A 17914-nucleotide genomic window follows, 5' to 3' on the forward strand; every position below is an offset into this window, starting at 1 on the left:
TGCTTTAGCGCTGCTGGTTTGGGGAAGCTTGTGGCAGGTTCCTTCAGAGAGCAGGGTGATTTCAGAGCTTTGGCTCACCCTTAGGAAACCACAACTGTTCCTCCTTCCCCTCTCCAAAAGGCGTTTGCAAATCAGGCTCTGAGCACGCACGGTGGGAGGCTGCTCAGCAGCATCACAGGCGTTTCCAGCCACCCACTCTGGAAAACATCTATTAATAACTGACACCTCCTCAGTGCAAACTGAGTGAGGAGTTGGGGTTGTTGTCAGTTCTCGTCCACACAAAACCCAGCATCCAGACCCCACCACTGGCTGTAGCACTAAAACTAAATGCATCGATCCCCCAGCTCCCTTCCAGCCCCATGCCAGGGCCCTGCAGAGCACAAGTGCCCTAAAAAGGGTGCTCCTCTAGAAAAGAGTACTCATCCACCTCCATCCTTCCTTCCAGCTCTTGCCAACCACCACAGCACAGTCCTAGGAGTTGTGCACTGTTTTCAGGCCAAAACAAGGGGTTTTTTCTAGTTGGAAATGAAAAGACCTGTCAAATTATACCACCTTCCCTGACCCATGGAGCACATTATAATGTAAGGAGTATTGTGAGCAGCCACTGCAACGAACCCTGCTCTCCTCAGGCATCTACCTCACCCTTGAGAACCTGCAGCCTGTCTCCGAGGTGGATTTGCCTGGTTTAAAGCCATGCTGGGAGAAAGTGAGGTGCAGGACTTGCCTTGAGGAAAACCCATGCAGACACAGAGAAGAGCTTTCACAGCCTCAGAGCAAATCTTTATTTGGCAGCAAAACCATCAAACTTGGAGAAAGGAAAGGAGGGAAGTGGGCAGAGAGGGATGGAGGGGAGAAAGCCAGGGGTTGCACGAGTGCCTTTGGCCAGGGATCGCAGCCCGCCTCAGTGATGGTGTTGGTGTTTGTGCTGCTGCTGCTGTTGTTGCTGCTGCTGCTGGTCCTCGACATCATGGAGGTGTTCGTGGGTAGCAATGGTCACACGGGTGACCAGCAACATCGTCTCGCAGAAGCTGATCTGCGCATCCTTGTTGATATCGAGGTCCTTCATGATTTGGTCGATGGTGGTCTTGTTGTTCACATGCTGCAAAGGGACAGGGTGAGGGGAAAGTCCCCTCATTCACAGCTCAAGTCTCTCCCCAGCCTCGCTCCCAGCTCCCAGATCCCCAATAGCCTGGTGTTAGGAGTCGTTCCATCCTTGTGCCATCATCACCCGTTGCTTTGGGTACAGCAATGATTTGCCCACAGCGATAAAGCAACCAGAGAGCAACAGACTAGCACCACTGCAAGGACACCCTGCAACGTGGAGACTGACGAAGGCTTCGTCTGTCTTTATGGAGCATGTTTGGAAAGTGACAGTTAGACAAGGAGGGTCTGGGCAGAAGGTGTTGGGTCAGGAGAGCAGAGTGGGAAGGGGGTGAATGCAGATCTTGGAGATATTCAGGCAATGGGGTCCAGCCCAGCTCCCTCCCGCTGTGGGCCACAGGAAACCCTGCTTTGACTCCACTCACCCTCAGGTAGTTTGCAAGCTGCTTCTCAATCAGGAGCTTCAGCTCCGCCTTGGTCAGGGTGTCTCTGTCCCCCTCCCGTCTTGAGTACTGGTGGAAGACATCAATGATGACATCCATGGCCCTCTCCAGCTCGGAGAGCGGTCCCTGGGTCTGGGAGGTCTGGAAGAGAAACAGTTACACGGAGAAATGTCAGGAGCCACGATAGATGGGGAAGCCTGATGTAAACCAGCGGAGCTCCGGTACAGCCGCCTGCTTCACTCATGGCCTGGTTTTGTTCAGTCATCTGGGGGGGGGTTGGAATTTAAGCTGTTTGTTTTGAATTTTCTCTTATCTGCAAGCCAAAAGAGACTGAAAGGGGTTGCAGCCTCCGCCTGCTTCTGCTCTGGGATGTGCAAGTATAGATAATAGCTGAGAGCTGATTTCCCCCCCCTCCCCAAAATGTGCCTGTGCCTTCTGTAAGTCAGGCACTGTTGGAGCAAGGCTCCCAAAACAGCTGGTGGCACTGCAAGATCTTCAGTAGAGACACAGAGTATGAGATCTGATGTCCAGGAGCCCCTTCGGTGGTCGGACTGTGCTGTGGGGAACCTCTTCCAGGAGGAGACATCTCTCCTTGTGGGTTGTGCTCGGATGAGCCTGAACGGAGGTGGTTCTCCTCCGCCAGCAACTGACGGCAGCTCACACGAGGAGAGGCTCCCTGAGGGTCCTTGCACTGCTGAGGGCCCAACCGGCACCTAGGAAAGAGCATGGAGACCTTAAATGCCCGCGTCACCATTGACTTGCCTTGCTCATCTTGGCAAAGAAGCGAGATCCACTCGGGCTGGAGTGGGGCTGGTCCTGAATGTGGCATCTCTTATAGCCTGGCCATCTTCCTGTGCCACTCCACCGGTTGTGAAATGTCTCTGTTTCATCCAATTCCAGTCCATCTTCATGACATACTTGTGCATTGCTTAAGGTTCCAGGCTAGTTCCTTAAAAGGGGTCTCTGTGGCTTTTCCCGCAAGGTCGGTGTGTCACGTACCCTGGCTGGGTGGCAGGGAGGTGGCCAGGGCACGGCCATGTCCCTGCAGTTGGGTCCCCTCCACCTTGGCTATTGGGGCTGCAATTCTCCATCAGCTCCCAACAGAAGTCCATTCCCCTTTGGCTTCTTCGATTTCACCTGCTCTACTCTCCTCCATAGGGGGGGTCTTCATGCCACAAGGCAAAGGGGATCCACAGCATCACGCCTGCACTTCTCCAGCGAGCCACCACTGCTTGGCCCTGTAGTGTCCCCAGCCTTGCAGACCTGGTGCACACAAGCACCACAGGGTCCTGTGCACCTAAAAGCACCCCACTGTCCCACTGCTTCACACAGCCCAGCACTGCCAGCATGGCCAGGGTCGCCTGCGTGACACAGGGACAGAGCTGGTGCTGAGGGCAGTGCCCCGGTGCTGGGGAGCCATCCCCTGCCTGCAGCAAGCCGCTCTTTGTGCGAGACAAATAATACAAGGTGGGGCTCCGTGAACTTCATTTCATCTCCTCTGGTTAGCGACAGCCTGTGCCAAGGGTGGTTTCTCCCCACCCAAGGTATGCTCTGAGCTGTGGGGAGCAGGTGTGGCTGAAAGGTGTATTTTTATTTTTTAGGATTGTGTCCTGGCTTTGTGGCTTCTCTTTTTTGTTGTTGTTGTTTCTGTGTTGCAGAGACCCAGCGCAGGCGCTTTGGCTCCGAGCAGGCAAGATCAGGAGCAAAACGAGATTTTCCAGTGCTTCTTCATTAAAATGCTCTCTGCCTGCTGATTCAGCTGACTTGTTTGGGGGATTAACCTGCCAAACATGACACTAATCTCAGACACAAAGTAGAGGCCAAAACGGGGCCAGGAACAATGGGGTAAGCTCCAGATGAGCTGATACGGGGCGGCACTGTGCGGGGAGCTGCTTGGGGATGCAGCCCCGGTTCACACGCAGTGGCCACACAGACTCCAGCCCTCACTGGTGGGGATGCACCGCGTTTCACAACAGGGGTGCTTTGGTGCACGAAACAGCTGGAGAAGGGCCGGGGCATTTCGCAACAGGGCGTCAGGGACCGTCTGCTCAGTGGCAGAATTTCGTAGCGATTTCAGGAAACGGTACTTTGGGTCACTTTATCAACCTGGAGGTGGGGAAGAGCAAGGATGGGTTCTGGGGTGTGGGATAGGCCAGGGATTTCCAAAGAGGGATGGTGGCTTGACCCTCAGATGTGCCCACAAGGCAGCAGGGATGAGACCCCAGGGATTTGAGTTTTAAATGCCAGTGCGACCCGGGAGTCGGGGTAGTGCTTAGGGTCACAGGAACGTGTGCTAGCACAACTTCTTGCCTGGCTCTGCAGGTCTCCTTGCAGGTAGAGCCACCCTGTCCAGCCGTGCCCGTAAGCCATGCTGAAGCGGCTGCAGCGAGCTGCAATCCTGGCAGGAAGGCCACCGGGGTTGAGCAAGCATCTGCTTGCTGGAGCTGCAGAGGGGAAGGGGTGGGAAGCGGGCATCAGACAGCGCACAAGCAGCCCGGTAGTCATGGCAAGTGAAAGATCTGGTTTGTGGTGACTGGGGTTGGTTGTGCCCTAAGGACTTGAGCCCTGGCAGGGCACCCCGGGCTTGACAAAGGTTGCAAAACTCTTTCAAAATACACGTTTACAGGCAAGTGGCTGGCTGATGCGGGAAGAGGGCAGAGCAGGGTTTGTCACTGTCTGCTTTGCAGCGTTTCACAGCAGGTTTTATTGCGTGATCAGGACAGGACATATGTTCCGGTTGCTAGACATGGTTTTAGCTTGGGAAAGCCTGGGGGAACACTCGTCAGGCCCGGCTACTGAGCACCTTTGAGCATCTTCAGGCCAGCGATGCTCCAACTGTGACCTGGCATGAGCAGCCACCATGGGAGCTGGGACAGCCTAGAGGTTTTCTTCTCCTGGAGCTGCAGGGAAAAGGGTTTCCCAGTCCTTTAGCTCAAGCCAAAAAGCATTCGCACGTGCCTCAGCCATATCAAACAGCTACAAGCTCAGCTGCTTGGCAGGCACCACCTTGGTCCAGCCTGAAAGTGCTGAGAGCCAGCTCTGCTGCCCGCGTAGGCACGGCACAACTGCTGCGGGGTGCTGGACCCTCTCCAAGCCCTCTTGGAGCTCTGGCAGGTTGCAGGGCTGGATCCGGCCAATGCACTTGCCCTTCCTGCCTGCGCTGCAACATGCAAAGCATTGGTTTTGCTTGTGCTGGGGCAGCTGCCTGCTCAGCCCCTTGGGGTGGTGGTACCTGTGTGTTTGGTGAGGAAAAGAGCTGGATTACGATGTATTTAGCACCCAGAAACAGTTTGTTTGTGCTGCAAGACATCTCCCAGATGGCTCAGCCAGGGACAAGATCCTTGTGCTCTGCTGGAGCCTGTCAGGGTTTTGGTGACAATATTTTACTGGTGCAAAACTCTGAGATGGAAACCATCCGGGTGTTTCATCTTGGCTGGGTGGCAAGTGATTAAGCAGGGTTGGGAGGGAGCACTCCGGATGATTTGTCCGTGTGGGGAAAACTCTGAAATTTGAGGTTTTGTTGGGATTTAGGGAGAATATTTTAAATCTCAGTTTCTGATGGCCTAGAAGCTATATATGCAGATAACTTCTGTATTTTTTTTCTCCTAAGAGCACCCTGGCTTGTTCTTGTGGTAAAGGCTGTGTTCTGTTGTGGACTGCTGTTGTCATGGGTATTAATGCATTTTTCCTGCTCACAGGTGATTCTACATCCAGAAGACACACTTGGCATCATGGCCAAAGGGGAAAAAGCTGGATGAGGATGGTCTGAACAACAGGAGGTGCTTCCCCAAAGCTAGGCTGGCTTTGCTCTTCCCAGTCTATGCAGGAAACTTCCTCTGCCAGGAGAAAAACATCTAATACGATTGCTATTTATTGCAGCTGATGGTTAAAACCCTTGCAGAGCTCAGGTACTGTCTTGCACTGATGTTCTGGCCGTGAGTACCCTCCTAACCCATCAGTCCAGCCCTCTTGGCTCAGACCAGACACTGAGCAATACAGCTCTTGCCCACTCACGGCTTCTCTGTCATAAGCCTCTTGCTCTATGGGTACCTCCTTTAGGCTAGCCTGTACCCCACAGCTCCAGCAGGACCACATGTTCACTGCAGCCAGTGCCCACTCTCCACGTCCATGAGATGGATGCAAAAGGGGGTGCTGAGACAGGAAGGACTCAGTGAACTTCAAGTGATGCTTTATTGTCTCACAAACATGAGTGATCCAAGCAGACAGAAAGCAGCCAGAGCCCAATTCCTACAAGCAACCCCCTCTGAGTTTTACATGGGTCGTGCATGGAGACTCAATCCTTGTCTGGCGTACAGCGGTCATCAGAGTGGCTGATGCGATGGGCATCATCTGTGAGCTTGGCCAGGACGATGGTGAACTCCTCGAAAGTCAGGTCCTTGTCCTTATTTAAGTCTGTCTCTTTGAAGAGCTTGTTCAGGTATTCGGGATGGTTCCTGCCCTGAAATTGGGGGACAGGATATGTTAGCACGCCTCCTCCCTGGGCTGCACACCCACTGGTGGAAACCAAGAGAGCTTTATTTAGCATGCCCTGGGAAGAGTTTGGAAGCTGCAGGATGATTGTGACCCTATCCTACCTTGCAGGTAGCCCCTAGTTAAAACCCCAGATGGACGGACTCTTGTCCCAAGCCCCTTTGGCTGCTCTATACCCCTGCAGTGGCAGGAGGGGTGAGCATGGGTGGCCCCCCAGCACATGGACAAGCTGGGTCTGATCACAGAAACCCACTCTGTGGACCACAGCCATGGTGGGGATGGCACCCCATTCCCCCAGGAGCATCCCTGGAGGCAACCTCAGCCTTATCCCTGCCACAATCCCCTGAGGAGAGCATCCCTCCAGGGAGCACAACGCAGCTCCTGTGGCACTCACACAGGCTTGCAGGAAGGTCGGTGCCTGCTCAGTCAGCAGCGTCTTGAAGTCATTGAAGTTGAGGAGGTCGAGCTGGCCCTCCCGGATGCTGTAACGGTGGTAGACATCCACAATGGTTTTGAGGGCACTCTCGAGTGTGCAGTTTCCAGGGAACTGCTGAGTCTTGGGAAGGGTGGTTGGGGTCCGGGTGCTTGCAGACATGGCTGAGCTCTTGAGGTACCTGTAGAAACTGTGTGGAGAAATCTCAAAGCCTTGAGACGCATCAAAAATCGGGCACGCCAGCGCCATGCTCATGGCCCCCACCCCAGACACCCCAAGGGGGGGTTGCACTGCACCTCCCCAGCCTAGCAAGAGATCTGCACCCGCAGCCTCATCTCACCAGGGCTGAGCAAGCCAGCAGTGCCCAGCGCGCCCGGCGGCAGTCGGCGGCTCCTCGGCGCTGAGCAGGTGGTAATAAGTGGTTTTAGGAATACAGTTTTTTACAGCATCGCCCAACCACCTCCAACTTTCGCTTTGCCCAAGAAGTGGCTTGTTTTTACTGACCTGGAGGCATTTGTCAGGCAAGTTAGACAACCTCATCAGGCTGTAGTCATGTATCTGACAGCAAGGATGACTTTAAGGCAGGGAGCACGGTTCAGGTACAGGCTCCATTGCAGCCTCTGCCTGACCTCCTCCTCCTCTCTCTGCGAATCCCCCTCTCCTCACCTTTTCACTGCAGACACTGAGCACTGAGCCCCTGCTCTCTGTTGGGTTCCACCATGCAGGTGACACCCCCAAAGGGCTCTCCCCTTGACAGTGGAAACAACAACACCTCCACTAAAGATGGCACAGAAGTGCCATTAATTTATACTTGTCTCGTTGTACCCAAAACCAGCCTCCTACCCTGCCCCAAGCAGAAAGAATCACCCTGGAATAAAACAGGCACGGCACAAAGTGCCGTATTCAAAATCCTTAGTCCCTCATCTCATTTCCTGCAAGAACCATCGCGGTGTTACTTACCCTTGTGTCCAAGGAGGGTTTGCAGAGGATGGATCTGTAGCAGTGATCTGAGAGCCTGGGCAGCCCTTTTATACATGTCTGAGGTCCTCTTTCATCAGAGATGGTGACACACCTGCTGCAAGAAACAGCTTGAGTTAAGATTTCCCGTACCTGGAAATTGCAAGGTGGGAACTTCTGAACCCCTCCCTGTCTCATACCTCTGCACACACCTGGTTGCACGCACTGGGCTTTGGAAATGCTGTCCTTCCACCCCACCATCACCTCCAACAGGGCTGAGCTGCTTGTGTGCTGGGCAAAGAATGGGAAAAACACTGGGTGTCCTCTTGCACCTCAACGTGAGTGTAAAGGGCAAGTCCATCTCGGTGGAACTTGCCAAAACTCTGTAAGTTCTGCAATGTGCTGAAAATTTTGTGTGCTTGCATGTCAGTGTAGAAGAAAGATGGGCTGTTTCAGAGAGAAGTGGGTAACTTTGTCCCTCAGTTGTTTTTAATGTGATCTCTCTTTTTCCACGATACTGGTTGAACACTAACAAAGATGAAGGCAGCATCTACCTTTTAATAAATTGTTTTCCGGAGTATTTTCCATTACTTTCTTTTCACAGAACTTGCAGCAGACCTTTCCTCTTGCTCCAGAAACTCTGTGGAGGAAACTGGGCATAAAACAAGAAAATCGGAGGTCAGGGTCTTTCCTGATTGGAGTAGTAACTAGCGAGTATTTTGCAAGTCACCTTTGTGCCACCCGTCTTGCGTTAGCAGAACCGGTATCAGAAGAATGAAGAGACTGTAAAAAGATGTAAAAATAAGACAATAGGCTCCAGGAAGAGGGTTGGAACAGAAGAACAAAAGGGTAACTATTCTTGTTTGAGGATGCGTCTTGCGTGTCCTGGGGGCAGTATCAAGAACGGTTGCATGAGATTTATTCTGGTATCCCTGACTCACTTTGCTTTTTTTGTTTTCCTGCTCCACTCATTAGGGACTGTCAGCAATCCAAAACTGCATCCTCATTCCCCAGCTGGCCTTGCAAAGTATCAGCTGAGGCTGGGTTTTGACCTGGGCACTTGCGTAGTCCCCACGCACACACCTGTGGGCTCTGAATTCCCATCTTTCCCAGCGGTGTTCCCCAAAACCTGTAGGGGAGGCGGCCGGTGATGCCCAAGTGATACGGGGGTGCCCTGTCAGGACTGTGACTAACACCTGCCTCTGGGGGACAAGGGCTTCTCCCCAACGGCAAAATTGTGGAGCCAGAGAGCCATCACCTGTGTCATTGAGTGCAGATAACCACACGATAGTCACAAGTTTCCTTTTGCAGCTCAGTTTCACACAGGACAGGCTTCTGGTTTCAGCTGATGTTGGAAACGTCAGAGCCTCCTGAGCCTGAGGGTTTCCCACTCAGTGCACAGACACTGGCAGACACAGGAGCTCTTTCCCGCTCGTGTTTCTGCTCCCCAGGAGCCTGCAGTGGCCTGTAAATGTGCCGTGACTCGGCGGGCTGTTGCCCCACGCTAAAAAAAAACCATCCAACTTCATTGTGCAGAGTTAACACAAGCTCTCCAGACCCCCTTGGCCTCATTCTCTGCCGTGCCAGGGCTTGCAAGGCAAGCGCCTGCTGCTTTGCAGGTTGCAAAAGCATTGCGTGTGCCCCCCCAGGATGCTGCACCCCCAGCTCCGGAGCTGGGTCTTGGCGGCCACCCGGGGAAGAAGTCCCTGGCTGTGCTTCGCCCCTGACGTGTCCCGGAGCTGGTGCAAAGAGGGGCTGAGAGAACCAGGGTTGAGGACGTTCTTGTGCAGCCACCGCCCGCCCCTACCCAGGGACCTTCCCAGCGTGATGGGGTGCTATGCACCCCTCTGTCTGCTGAGGCGAAGGGTGCTGGGACCAACCACCCTGTGCAGGGAACCCGCTGAGCCTCGGGAAGGCAATGGGAGCACGCCGGGGTCTGACGTGCCCTCACGATCGACCAGTGCTGCTCAACTGGGACCCAGCAGCACTGTTGTCCTGGCTCCCCGCTCTGCAGGGAGCAGGGTCCCCCCACGCTGCTTTCCCTTTCCCATCGCTTCCCCAGTTCAATCCGCATTTAACCCCCCCATAGCCACGGGCTGAGCGCACATTGCACCCTCCCTGGAGACAACAGGACACATAATACAGATACATTTGGTGCTTGAAGAAAGAAATTTTATTTCAATGCCATAGGCAGAAACAGATGACAAAGCTTTGGTTACAGGTTTTCCCATGCTTGCGGACAAAGGGAAGGGATGATGCTGCTGGAAGTGAACAATCCTGTGGGCGCAGCCACCCTGGGAACGACTTCACTTGCGGGGACCATGACCATGGTCGTGGCCGTGATCGTGGCCGTGGTCGTGGCTGTGGCCAAGGCCGTGACCGGTATCTGGATGCTGGTGGGACCTATTATGGGCATCAATGACTACGAGATTCAGCGTGGTCAGGAACTCGGTAAACTTCAGGCGACCGTCATAGTTGCTGTCTGCCTTGGTGAAGAGCTTGCTTATGTAGTCATCGACGGACATGTTAGGCTGCAACAGGACAAACATGAAAAAGAGTCACCCTGAAGCGCAGCGGAGTTCAGGGTCGCCCTGCCAGCCTGCAGCTACAGCACAAGGCTCTCCCAGCAAGGCTTGCACACTTTCAGGGAAAACCTAGAAAAACCCTCCCCCTTGGGAGGCTCTCAGCCACCACAACGCCCCAAGGATGCTACCACTCCTGCAAGCTCTCGCCAGCGCTAGGAGAGCCAGCCCATGCTCAGCTCTTACCGGCACGGTGTTGTGGAGGAAGGGCTTGGCGGTCTCCTTCAGCAGCTCCGAGAACTCGGACTTGTTCAGGTAGTCATCTATGGGGTTCTTTATGGCGTACTGGTGGTAGATGTTGATGGCGCACTCCAAGGCGAGCTCCAGGTCGGTTTTCATTTCGCTAGGAAGGGACAGGCAGTAAACATTAAACACCACCGGAGGAGAAAGGGCCGTCTCAGTGGGGTCAGGCTCATCCCAGTGGCACTTGCAGCAGCACGAAGCCTGAAGCCACTGTTTGGCGAGGACCTACTCACCTACGAGCGATGCTGGGGCTGACTTCTGCAGACGGCGGTGCACGGGAGGAGAGGAGCGGACAGGAGCAGTGACGGTGCGGTGGAGGTGAGGTATCTTTTATACTCTCCCTGAGCTATGATTTGTGACACCCTCAAATTTTCTTTGGGGCAATAACCCCAGGAATTGTGCAAGGCTACATAGCACACCCCGACAGCGATTTCTTGCCTGGTTCCGGGAACTGGCTGCTCCCACTGTTAACAAGGGAGGGGACACACCAAACTCGTTAGGGCAAAACAAGGAAACATGAAAAGAAATGTTTGCAGGAAGGCAGCATCATGGGTCGTTGACAGTGCAGGGGCTTTCCCAGGAGCTGAGATATTCCTGCAGAGTTTGGGGGTCTTTGCAGAGATGATGGAAGAGGAATTTTTCCAGATCAGATGAAAGGTGCTGGGTGAGGGTCTCCAGTGGGACGATGCTGCTTTTTCCCAAAGGGAGGTGTGGTTCATCGCTCCTGTATCTGCCCTAATGCTGTTGAATTTGGCCAGAGGCACGGTGTCTTGCTCCCAGCACGCTGCTGCACGGGTGCTAGGAGATGGCCAACACATCCCCCCCCCCCCCGTCACCTCTCCAAAATCAGCAGCAGATTTCCTCTTGAATGCTTATTTCTTAACAGGGAGCAAAGAAAGACGTTACAAATCTGGGCACGCCAGCAAGCCGGAAACCTGCCAGCCAGTCTTAGGAGGTGACCTTTCCCAGCAGCCATAATTGCTGCCTGACGATAATCGAGGGCATTGGTAGTTCCTGCCTATTCCCAGTGTTGAGGAGATGCTGACACATGCGGCAGACCCCGTGATGTTCCCAGCACCTGGCACAGGCTGCTAAACCCTGTGTGTCTTGGGGGGCTGGTGAGGAGCCTATGCCCGAGGATGCCCAAGCTCTTCACCCCAAGTCCGTTCTTGGCGGGACCAGCACAGCAAAAAGCCCGTGCTAGCCATTAAGGCTTTTAGGAGCTGGGAAGGACAGCGATGGTGAAACATCTCCCTATCAGCTTCCTAATCCAGGAGCGTGAGGAACTGGTGCCAGAAAAAGCCTAAATTGCAAAAGAGTGAAACAAAGGGACACATTGTATGACGGAGGGAGACGGGCGCATCCTCCCCGGGAAGGGTAGCCACACAGGGCTGATCAGCAGGACACGGGTGCACCGTCGGCAAGGCGTGACCCGGCACATGTAGGGAGGTGTGAAGGGATGCGCCTGCGCCACGTAGGGAGCTGGGAGGAGACGCGCATACACCGTGGGGCGGGTGAGAAGGGATGGGTGTGCACCATGGGTCCTCGTGCTGCCCAGCCTGCCACGGAAACCACATGCCCACACACGGGGAGCTGCCCTGCCTTGGGGCCCAGCTGCTGTGCCACGGCAGCCCACGCTCCGGTGCAAGAGCTGCCGTGGGGTGTTGGTATCTGCTCCGCAGCCAAGTGCAGCCGTGGGGCTGGGAGTGTTGGTGCCGCAGGGATGGAGCCAGTACAGCCCCAAGGGCACGGCGGCAGGGAGGGGACAGGGGTGTGGATGGACGCAGGCAGGCTGGGATGCCTGTGAACAGCATCATGCCACCTTCAAATATTCACACATCAGGCATAAAAAGGCCCGAAGTCTTGCAGGGGGTCCCTTTCACCTGCCTCTGGGATGCGAGTGCGGTGCAGCCACGTTCTCAGGTGTTTCACTGCGCCTGGAGGGACGGGTACTTTTGTTTTTTCCCCTAATAGTGATGCTCAGGTGAGCGCTGGACCTCGGGAGCTGGAACAACCCCTGTGCCCTCCATTTGGGGGAGCAGGGGGATGAGCTTCAACCCCAGTCTCCTGGCAAACCAGCCCTTGCAAAGCCCAGGGTGCAGTGCCTGGGTGGGAGTCCCGGGCAGAAGGACGGGCAGAGCATCACCAGCACCCGCCAGGATCCCTCTGGGGGGACGTGAACACCAGGCGCAGCCCCTCGCTGACTCCCTTCCACCCACACCCAGCAAGAGAAACAACAGTGCTATCCATGAGGTTTTAGTTTATTTAAAAAGCCCCTCCAGACCCCGCTCAGAGCAGCTCCCAGGGTCTGGCCCGAAACAGGTAGGGGGCTGCCCGGCCTCCCCCCGTCAATCCACCCCGAGGTGTCACATGAGCTGGGGCCCGTGGCTGCGGGGTGACTCACGGGGCACAGCCCAAACAGGCTCCCAGCCGCCTCCGCACGCAGCCCCGGGGCTGGTGGAGGGGGCATCCGGAGCGGGGGAGAGGGGGGCAAAGCCGGCCCCACAAAGCGAAGCCTTTGTGGCATCTCCACTTGCCAGTGGCTCTGGGCGCAACCCCGAGCTGACTGGTGCAGGTCCGCCTCCAGCGGAGGGGGGGGGGGGGCATCCACATCTGGAAGGGGCATGTTGCACATCTGGAGCCCGGCACGCAAGCCCGGGTTGGTCACAGCTGTTCGGGGGGTGGGAAAGGGGATCAGAGGGAGGAGATGGAGACTTACAGACGTGAGCAGGACGGGCTCCGGCGCGGGGAAGGGAGGGCTGTGGCTGCGCAGCTCCTTGCATTTATAGCCATGGGCTGAGTCCTCCCATGCCGGCAGCCCAGGAGGGCTGGCTGGGTGCACGGGGAAGTCACACCATAACCCCACCCCGAGCAGGAACGCCACTGAAACCCCATTCCCCGCGGATTTGTTTGGGACAAGGGTCCTGTGTGGCTTCCCAACACAGTAGGTCTTGCCCCATGGAGCAGCAGGTTAGGGGACAGACGCTGACTCCATATGAGCTTAACAATTAAGGCTAAAAAAAAGAGTTGTTCACCCACTGCTGGTATCACAGCACCAGTTGGAGGCATTAGCCCCTGCAAAAGCTCCTGCCTTGCCTTACACGGATGGCCACGGAGCAGTTATCAGGGCTGCCGGGCAGGGTGCTGCCGGGCAGAGGCTGCCGCTGACTCACGCTAACGTGGCAGGCGGGGATCAGCCCCGCGGGCGGTTTACGAGGGCTCAGGGAACGTGGTGCCCAGGCTGCGGCAGCGCAAACTCCAGCTCGGCAGCGCCCTTGCTCTCACTCATCATCCGGAACCTGCAACGCACGCGTGGAAGGGAAACGGGGTCGTCCCCGGTGTGACAGCACCCCTGGCCCTGGGGCAAGAAACCCCCACTGCAAAACACGCAGACAACTTCTTGGTTTAAAGCAAGCTTTATTGAAAGAGCATCAGGAAGAGAGTGGGAGGGTCGTGGGGGCAGCTGGTGTCCCGTGCTCACTTCCTGTGCGGCATCTTGTTGGGGTAGTCCTGGAAGAAGTCGTTGCACATCATGGCCATGCAGGCCAAGAAGGTCACGTACTCTTGGAAATCCACCTCGCTGTCACTGTTGCAGTCCAGGTTGCTCATGAGCTGCTGTAAGCTGGCCTCGTTGGTTTGTCTCTGCCCAGGGGCAAGAGAGGGGTTAAAATCGGGTTTTACATCAAGGGCCACATCCCCAAGTCCCAGCATCGCCCGTGGGATGTGGCACCCCCTGCCCCACACTTACGCTGAAGCTGGGCAGCTCCTTCAAGAGCAGCTCCTTGAGCTCCTGCTTGCTGAGCTTGTACTTGTCCCCCTCCTTCCCTGAGTACTTGTGGAAGGTGGAGACCGTCACAGCCAGTGCCTGCTCCAGGGGAGACGCCATGGGGGATACCAGCGAGCCTGGAGGCAGCAACAGCACAAGGTGAGAGCAGAGTTCAGCACCCCCAGACACCCCCAAACGAGGGAGGCAACAGTCTCCCCCAGCCCCTAGACTGTGCTCCAGTGCCCCATGTCTGGGCATGTACTGGGATCCATCACCATTTCCTCCCTAATTTCACCCTCCCGCTAGCAGCCGGGCTGGGCGTCGCCGTCTGATACCGGTGCTGAGCAACCTGCAGAAAAGCAACGCCGGAGGGGAGAACGCGGGGGACGGGGGGGAGGCAGCAGCCCCCTCCTGCCCGAGCCAGGCAGGGAAGGGCACACACGCTTTCCCAGCCCTCAAAGGAGGAATGCAGCCTTCGAGCTCGGCTCGCTGCAGCGGGAGCCTCACGCTCAACCCCAGGGGAAAACCTCTGCAGGGGGACCCCACTGCGGGATGGGGGGGCCCCGCACCATCGGCGACATCTGGACGGCATCTGGAGGGCCAGCAGGGCGAGGGGGAGCAGAGCACCGTAGGAAAAAAAAAAACAACTCACCAACAGCTCCAACAAAACAGCGGAGGACGGGCAGGACGGGAGGCGAGCCGGCGTCAGGCCATGGCATTTATAGCCCCGCCTGGGACACCTCCCTCGCTACCCGGATGGGAAGGCACCAATGCTGATCCAGCGCCTGGCTGGACATTGGCTGGCAAAGGAGGAGAGGAAACCCTGGGAGCAGCCCCAACCCCCCACCCCCACCCCCCCAAACCATCCTGCTCCTGCACTGCCAAGGGGGCTGGTTTGGGTTAGAAAGAGCAAAATGAGCCCCCAGGGCTGGACAGGGACCACCTGGTGGAGGAGAATCCCTAGGGACCAGGGACAAAGCGAGGGCAGCGGTGGGCACCTCGTCCCGCTGCTGCCAGCGAGGGCAGGCGATGCGGGTGCGGGGCGAGATGCCCCACAGGACGACGGCGTTGGCGGCGTCCCCGGGGATGCCTGGAGCTGCACAAACCTGCGCGGGGTTTGTCCACGGCTGCTTTGTTGTTGCGCTGGGCTTTGGGCTCGGGCGAGGTTTTTTTTCTGTTTTCGACTCGAGTGCAAGCGATTTTTGTTTCCTAACGGCGAGGGCAGCGCGTCACAACGCCCCGTTGTGTAACGGAGCTCTATTTTGGTGTCTGCGTGTCGAGGGCACGTGTCGGGGAGCTGCGGGGGAAAGCCGGGAGCCAGCGGTTTGTGGCCCCCTGCCGTGGGGCAAGCTGACTGTTCGCTGTGGTGCAAGGGCTGACAAACACCCCGAGTGTCCCAGAGCCTGGCTGAGCCCCCTCGGGGCAAAGAGACCCACTGCTGCGGGGCCCAGAGTGAGAAAAACAGGGGATGAAGCCTTGCTGCCAGCTCCAGTTTGCTCTGATGCCCAGCGGGTTGCAAAACCTCACCAAACACCACATGGCATCCCCCTAGGTGGGGGGTTTCTTTAAGGACCATTTTGGCAAAAGAAACCCCCAAGCCTGAACCTCGTCTCCCTGTTACCAAGTGCAAACTGGTGTAAATTACTGACAGGGGGCAGAAGCTCCCAGGAGGGCTCTTTATAAAGACCCTGGGAAGGAGCAGAGCAAGGTTTGGAGCTGCTGGGGAGGTGCTGGAAGGACTTGGGGGCTCAGAGAGGACTTGGGGGCTCAGAGAGGACTTGGGGCTCAGGGACAGGCTGTGCTAGGGGTCTGCTCCGCCATGCGATGGTGCAGAGGCTTTGTAAGGGCTTTTTTGAATCTGAGGTGGTTTCTCTGGGGTTTTGGGGCCTCTGGGGAAAGCTCGAGAGCAGCTGCGGCACCTTCTGCAAACCAGCCCAGACCTGCCAGGAGCTGCTGTGGCTCCGGGGAGGTGGAGGGGCAGCGAGCTCCGTGCTTCCCAGCCAGTATCGCAGGCTGAGGAGCTCAGGGACCTGCTGCTTGTCTGCAGCCCCGCGGCCCTGTGGTAAACCTGGGGGGGGGGCTCAGGTTGCTCTTCTCCGATGCAGCCCCCCAAGCACGGGCTCAGGCACATCCCGAGGGGGCTAAGGGTCCCCTCCAGCTGCTCAGAAACAGCTCTTCTCTGCAGGAACTGGGGACAAGCTCCAGCTTTTGTGCTTTGCACAGACCTTGCATCTGGCTCTCCGGTTCCTCCAGACCAGCTTTCTCTCCCCAAACCCCACGCACTGCCCGTGGCAGCTTGTGCAGCCGTGGGAGCTGAGCTGGGCTCAGGGAACTTCTATGTTTTGAGCTAAACACGCGCTGAACCTCTCGCCAAGCCAGCAAAGACAGTTCAGGGGGGGTGTCCAAGTACGTTGCTTGGAGGCAGCGCTGAGCTGTTTTGCTCAGGCTTTTCCGAAAAATGCTTCCTGGAGCTGAGTCACACCGTGGAAAATCCCACGGAGCTGGAGGAAGGCGTGAGTACCCAGCTGCCCGCTAACCTACAGCGCAAAAACTCTGCCGATGCACACCGAGGCTTTGGAAAAGCTTTTATTGAAAGCCCCACGGTGACGCTGTGGGCAGCGGGGGTCACTTTTTGCGGGGGTGCTTGGTGGGGCCATCCTTGAAGAACTCATTGAAGCCCATGGTGATGCAGGCCAGGAAGCAGACGTACTCCTTAAAGTCCACCTCGCTGTCCTTGTTGTGGTCCAGGTCACTCATGAGCCTCTTGAACTCCCCCTCATCCATTTGTTTCTGCAAGGGGGAGGGCACGGTGGGGGTAAGCTGTTTTGGGGTGCACGTACCAGTGAGGTGCTTCCCCACCCGGCCCCGCTGCTTGCAAGGAAAGATGTAAAAAGCCTGGGCTTCCCTCCCCCTGCCCTGACGGAGGGGTTTCTGTTTGCCTTTGGAAGGAGGTGGGCTTCGGAAGTACAGCTGGCTTACCTGTGGCCCGTGGCACGCTGGCGCGGCTGCAGCAAATTTGCCTCTCAGTCATGAGAAAGTTCAGCTAAAACATTTCTCCTCCCTCCTCCCGATTTAAACCACAAGCCAGAAGGGGAAGTAGGGGTTAAAAAAAATTACTTAAAAATTGAAATCAGAACATGATCTTTCTTTGCCAATCAAAATATCTCTGCGGGTGTAAGAAAGCCAAGTTTCCTTTCGGTCTGAGCATGCTCCAGCTCAGGTCCTCCTGGCCTCGTCCCTCCTTCTCCCCAAAGCTTGCCCCGGAGCACGAGGTCCCAGCGTGTCACACGTGGGCTGCATCCATCGGGTGTGCTTTGGGGAAACGCGGAGACCGCCTCAGCTCACCCCAGTTTGCACTGGGCTATATGGAAAGACCCAAGGCTGGTTTGATCCTGCCCCTACGGCACCTCCTGCCCGCGCCTGGGCACCTCCGAGGGATGCGAAGGGATGTGCCCCCGTGGCCACTTACGCTCCCGAAGATGGGCAGCTCCTTGTTCAGCAGCTCCTTGAGCTCTGCCTTGCTGAGTTTGTACTTGTCCCCTTCCTTCCCCGAGTACTTGTGGAAGGTGGTGACCATCACGGCCAGCGCCTGCTCCAGGGGACACGCCATCGCCAGCCTCCTGCGCGCCTGGAGGGCAGAGCACCAGGGATGGGGTCAGGGCGGGCTCGGGGCAGCGATGGGACTCTGTCCCCTCCTCACCCTGCCCAAATCGGTCCGCGACGCTGCAGAGGGGCAGCTGCAACCCCGGTGCCTCTCGGGGAGGCGTTTTGGGGTGCAGCGACGGGGTGAATCGCAGCCGGAGAGCAGAGCCGCACAACGGGCGATGCGCGAGGAAGGGGAGAAGACACTCACCGGGGTCGGCGCGGATCAGGCGGGAGCAAGGAGCCAGGGTGCTGC

At 56.7% G+C, this 17914-nt stretch overlaps 5 protein-coding genes across 5 annotated transcripts; all 5 read right to left on the bottom strand.

Moving 5' to 3' along the window:
- Positions 1–758: 758 nt before the first annotated feature.
- On the bottom strand, positions 759–2362 carry LOC104354921 (protein MRP-126). Its single transcript, XM_009961969.2, has 3 exons — positions 2307–2362; positions 1527–1685; positions 759–1099 (listed from the first exon to the last, which is right to left on the bottom strand). The coding sequence occupies exons 1-3, from the start codon at positions 2313–2315 to the stop codon at positions 902–904; spliced, it is 366 nt and encodes a 121-aa protein (XP_009960271.1). The 5' UTR covers positions 2316–2362; the 3' UTR covers positions 759–901.
- A 3476-nt stretch (positions 2363–5838) lies between these two features.
- On the bottom strand, positions 5839–6630 carry LOC104354922 (protein S100-A8-like). The gene is made up of 2 exons (XM_009961970.2): positions 6430–6630; positions 5839–6003 (listed from the first exon to the last, which is right to left on the bottom strand). Exons 1-2 carry the CDS (start codon positions 6628–6630, stop codon positions 5839–5841), a joined length of 366 nt encoding a protein of 121 aa, XP_009960272.2.
- A 3101-nt stretch (positions 6631–9731) lies between these two features.
- LOC104354923 (protein S100-A12-like) lies at positions 9732–10506 on the bottom strand. Its single transcript, XM_009961971.2, has 3 exons — positions 10484–10506; positions 10194–10350; positions 9732–9956 (listed from the first exon to the last, which is right to left on the bottom strand). Exons 2-3 carry the CDS (start codon positions 10344–10346, stop codon positions 9732–9734), a joined length of 378 nt encoding a protein of 125 aa, XP_009960273.1. The 5' UTR covers positions 10347–10350; positions 10484–10506.
- A 3147-nt stretch (positions 10507–13653) lies between these two features.
- On the bottom strand, positions 13654–14773 carry LOC104354920 (protein S100-A4). Its single transcript, XM_086478453.1, has 3 exons — positions 14669–14773; positions 13999–14153; positions 13654–13892 (listed from the first exon to the last, which is right to left on the bottom strand). The coding sequence occupies exons 1-3, from the start codon at positions 14733–14735 to the stop codon at positions 13728–13730; spliced, it is 387 nt and encodes a 128-aa protein (XP_086334579.1). The 5' UTR covers positions 14736–14773; the 3' UTR covers positions 13654–13727.
- Positions 14774–16641: 1868 nt separating this feature from the next.
- Positions 16642–17626, bottom strand: LOC147413569 (protein S100-A4-like). The gene is made up of 2 exons (XM_086478454.1): positions 17486–17626; positions 16642–16806 (listed from the first exon to the last, which is right to left on the bottom strand). Exons 1-2 carry the CDS (start codon positions 17624–17626, stop codon positions 16642–16644), a joined length of 306 nt encoding a protein of 101 aa, XP_086334580.1.
- Between the last annotated feature and the right edge of the window lie 288 nt (positions 17627–17914).

This window comes from Leptosomus discolor, chromosome 26 (assembly GCF_034619465.1).
Source record: "Leptosomus discolor isolate bLepDis1 chromosome 26, bLepDis1.hap2, whole genome shotgun sequence".
Classification (NCBI taxonomy): Eukaryota; Metazoa; Chordata; class Aves; order Leptosomiformes; family Leptosomidae; genus Leptosomus; species Leptosomus discolor.

Bases quoted from the DNA above. Each gene is read 5' to 3' on its own strand.
- LOC104354920 (XM_086478453.1), bottom strand. From the start codon at position 14,735: ATGCCATGGCCTGACGCCGGCTCGCCTCCCGTCCTGCCCGTCCTCCGC. The intron at 14,154-14,668 runs GTGAGTTGTTTT...TGCTGCCTCCAG, and splicing joins CTGTTTTGTTGGAGCTGTTG to GCTCGCTGGTATCCCCCATG. The intron at 13,893-13,998 runs GTAAGTGTGGGG...GCCCCTGGGCAG, and splicing joins AGGAGCTGCCCAGCTTCAGC to AGACAAACCAACGAGGCCAG.
- LOC104354921 (XM_009961969.2), bottom strand. The intron at 1,100-1,526 runs GTGAGTGGAGTC...GTCCCTTTGCAG, and splicing joins AGCTTGCAAACTACCTGAGG to CATGTGAACAACAAGACCAC.
- LOC147413569 (XM_086478454.1), bottom strand. From the start codon at position 17,626: ATGGCGTGTCCCCTGGAGCAGGCGCTGGCCGTGATGGTCACCACCTTC. The intron at 16,807-17,485 runs GTAAGTGGCCAC...TCCCCCTTGCAG, and splicing joins AGCTGCCCATCTTCGGGAGC to AAACAAATGGATGAGGGGGA.
- LOC104354922 (XM_009961970.2), bottom strand. From the start codon at position 6,630: ATGTCTGCAAGCACCCGGACCCCAACCACCCTTCCCAAGACTCAGCAG. The intron at 6,004-6,429 runs GTGAGTGCCACA...CCCCAATTTCAG, and splicing joins CGACCTTCCTGCAAGCCTGT to GGCAGGAACCATCCCGAATA.
- LOC104354923 (XM_009961971.2), bottom strand. From the start codon at position 10,346: ATGAAAACCGACCTGGAGCTCGCCTTGGAGTGCGCCATCAACATCTAC. The intron at 9,957-10,193 runs GTAAGAGCTGAG...GTCCTGTTGCAG, and splicing joins TCCTCCACAACACCGTGCCG to CCTAACATGTCCGTCGATGA.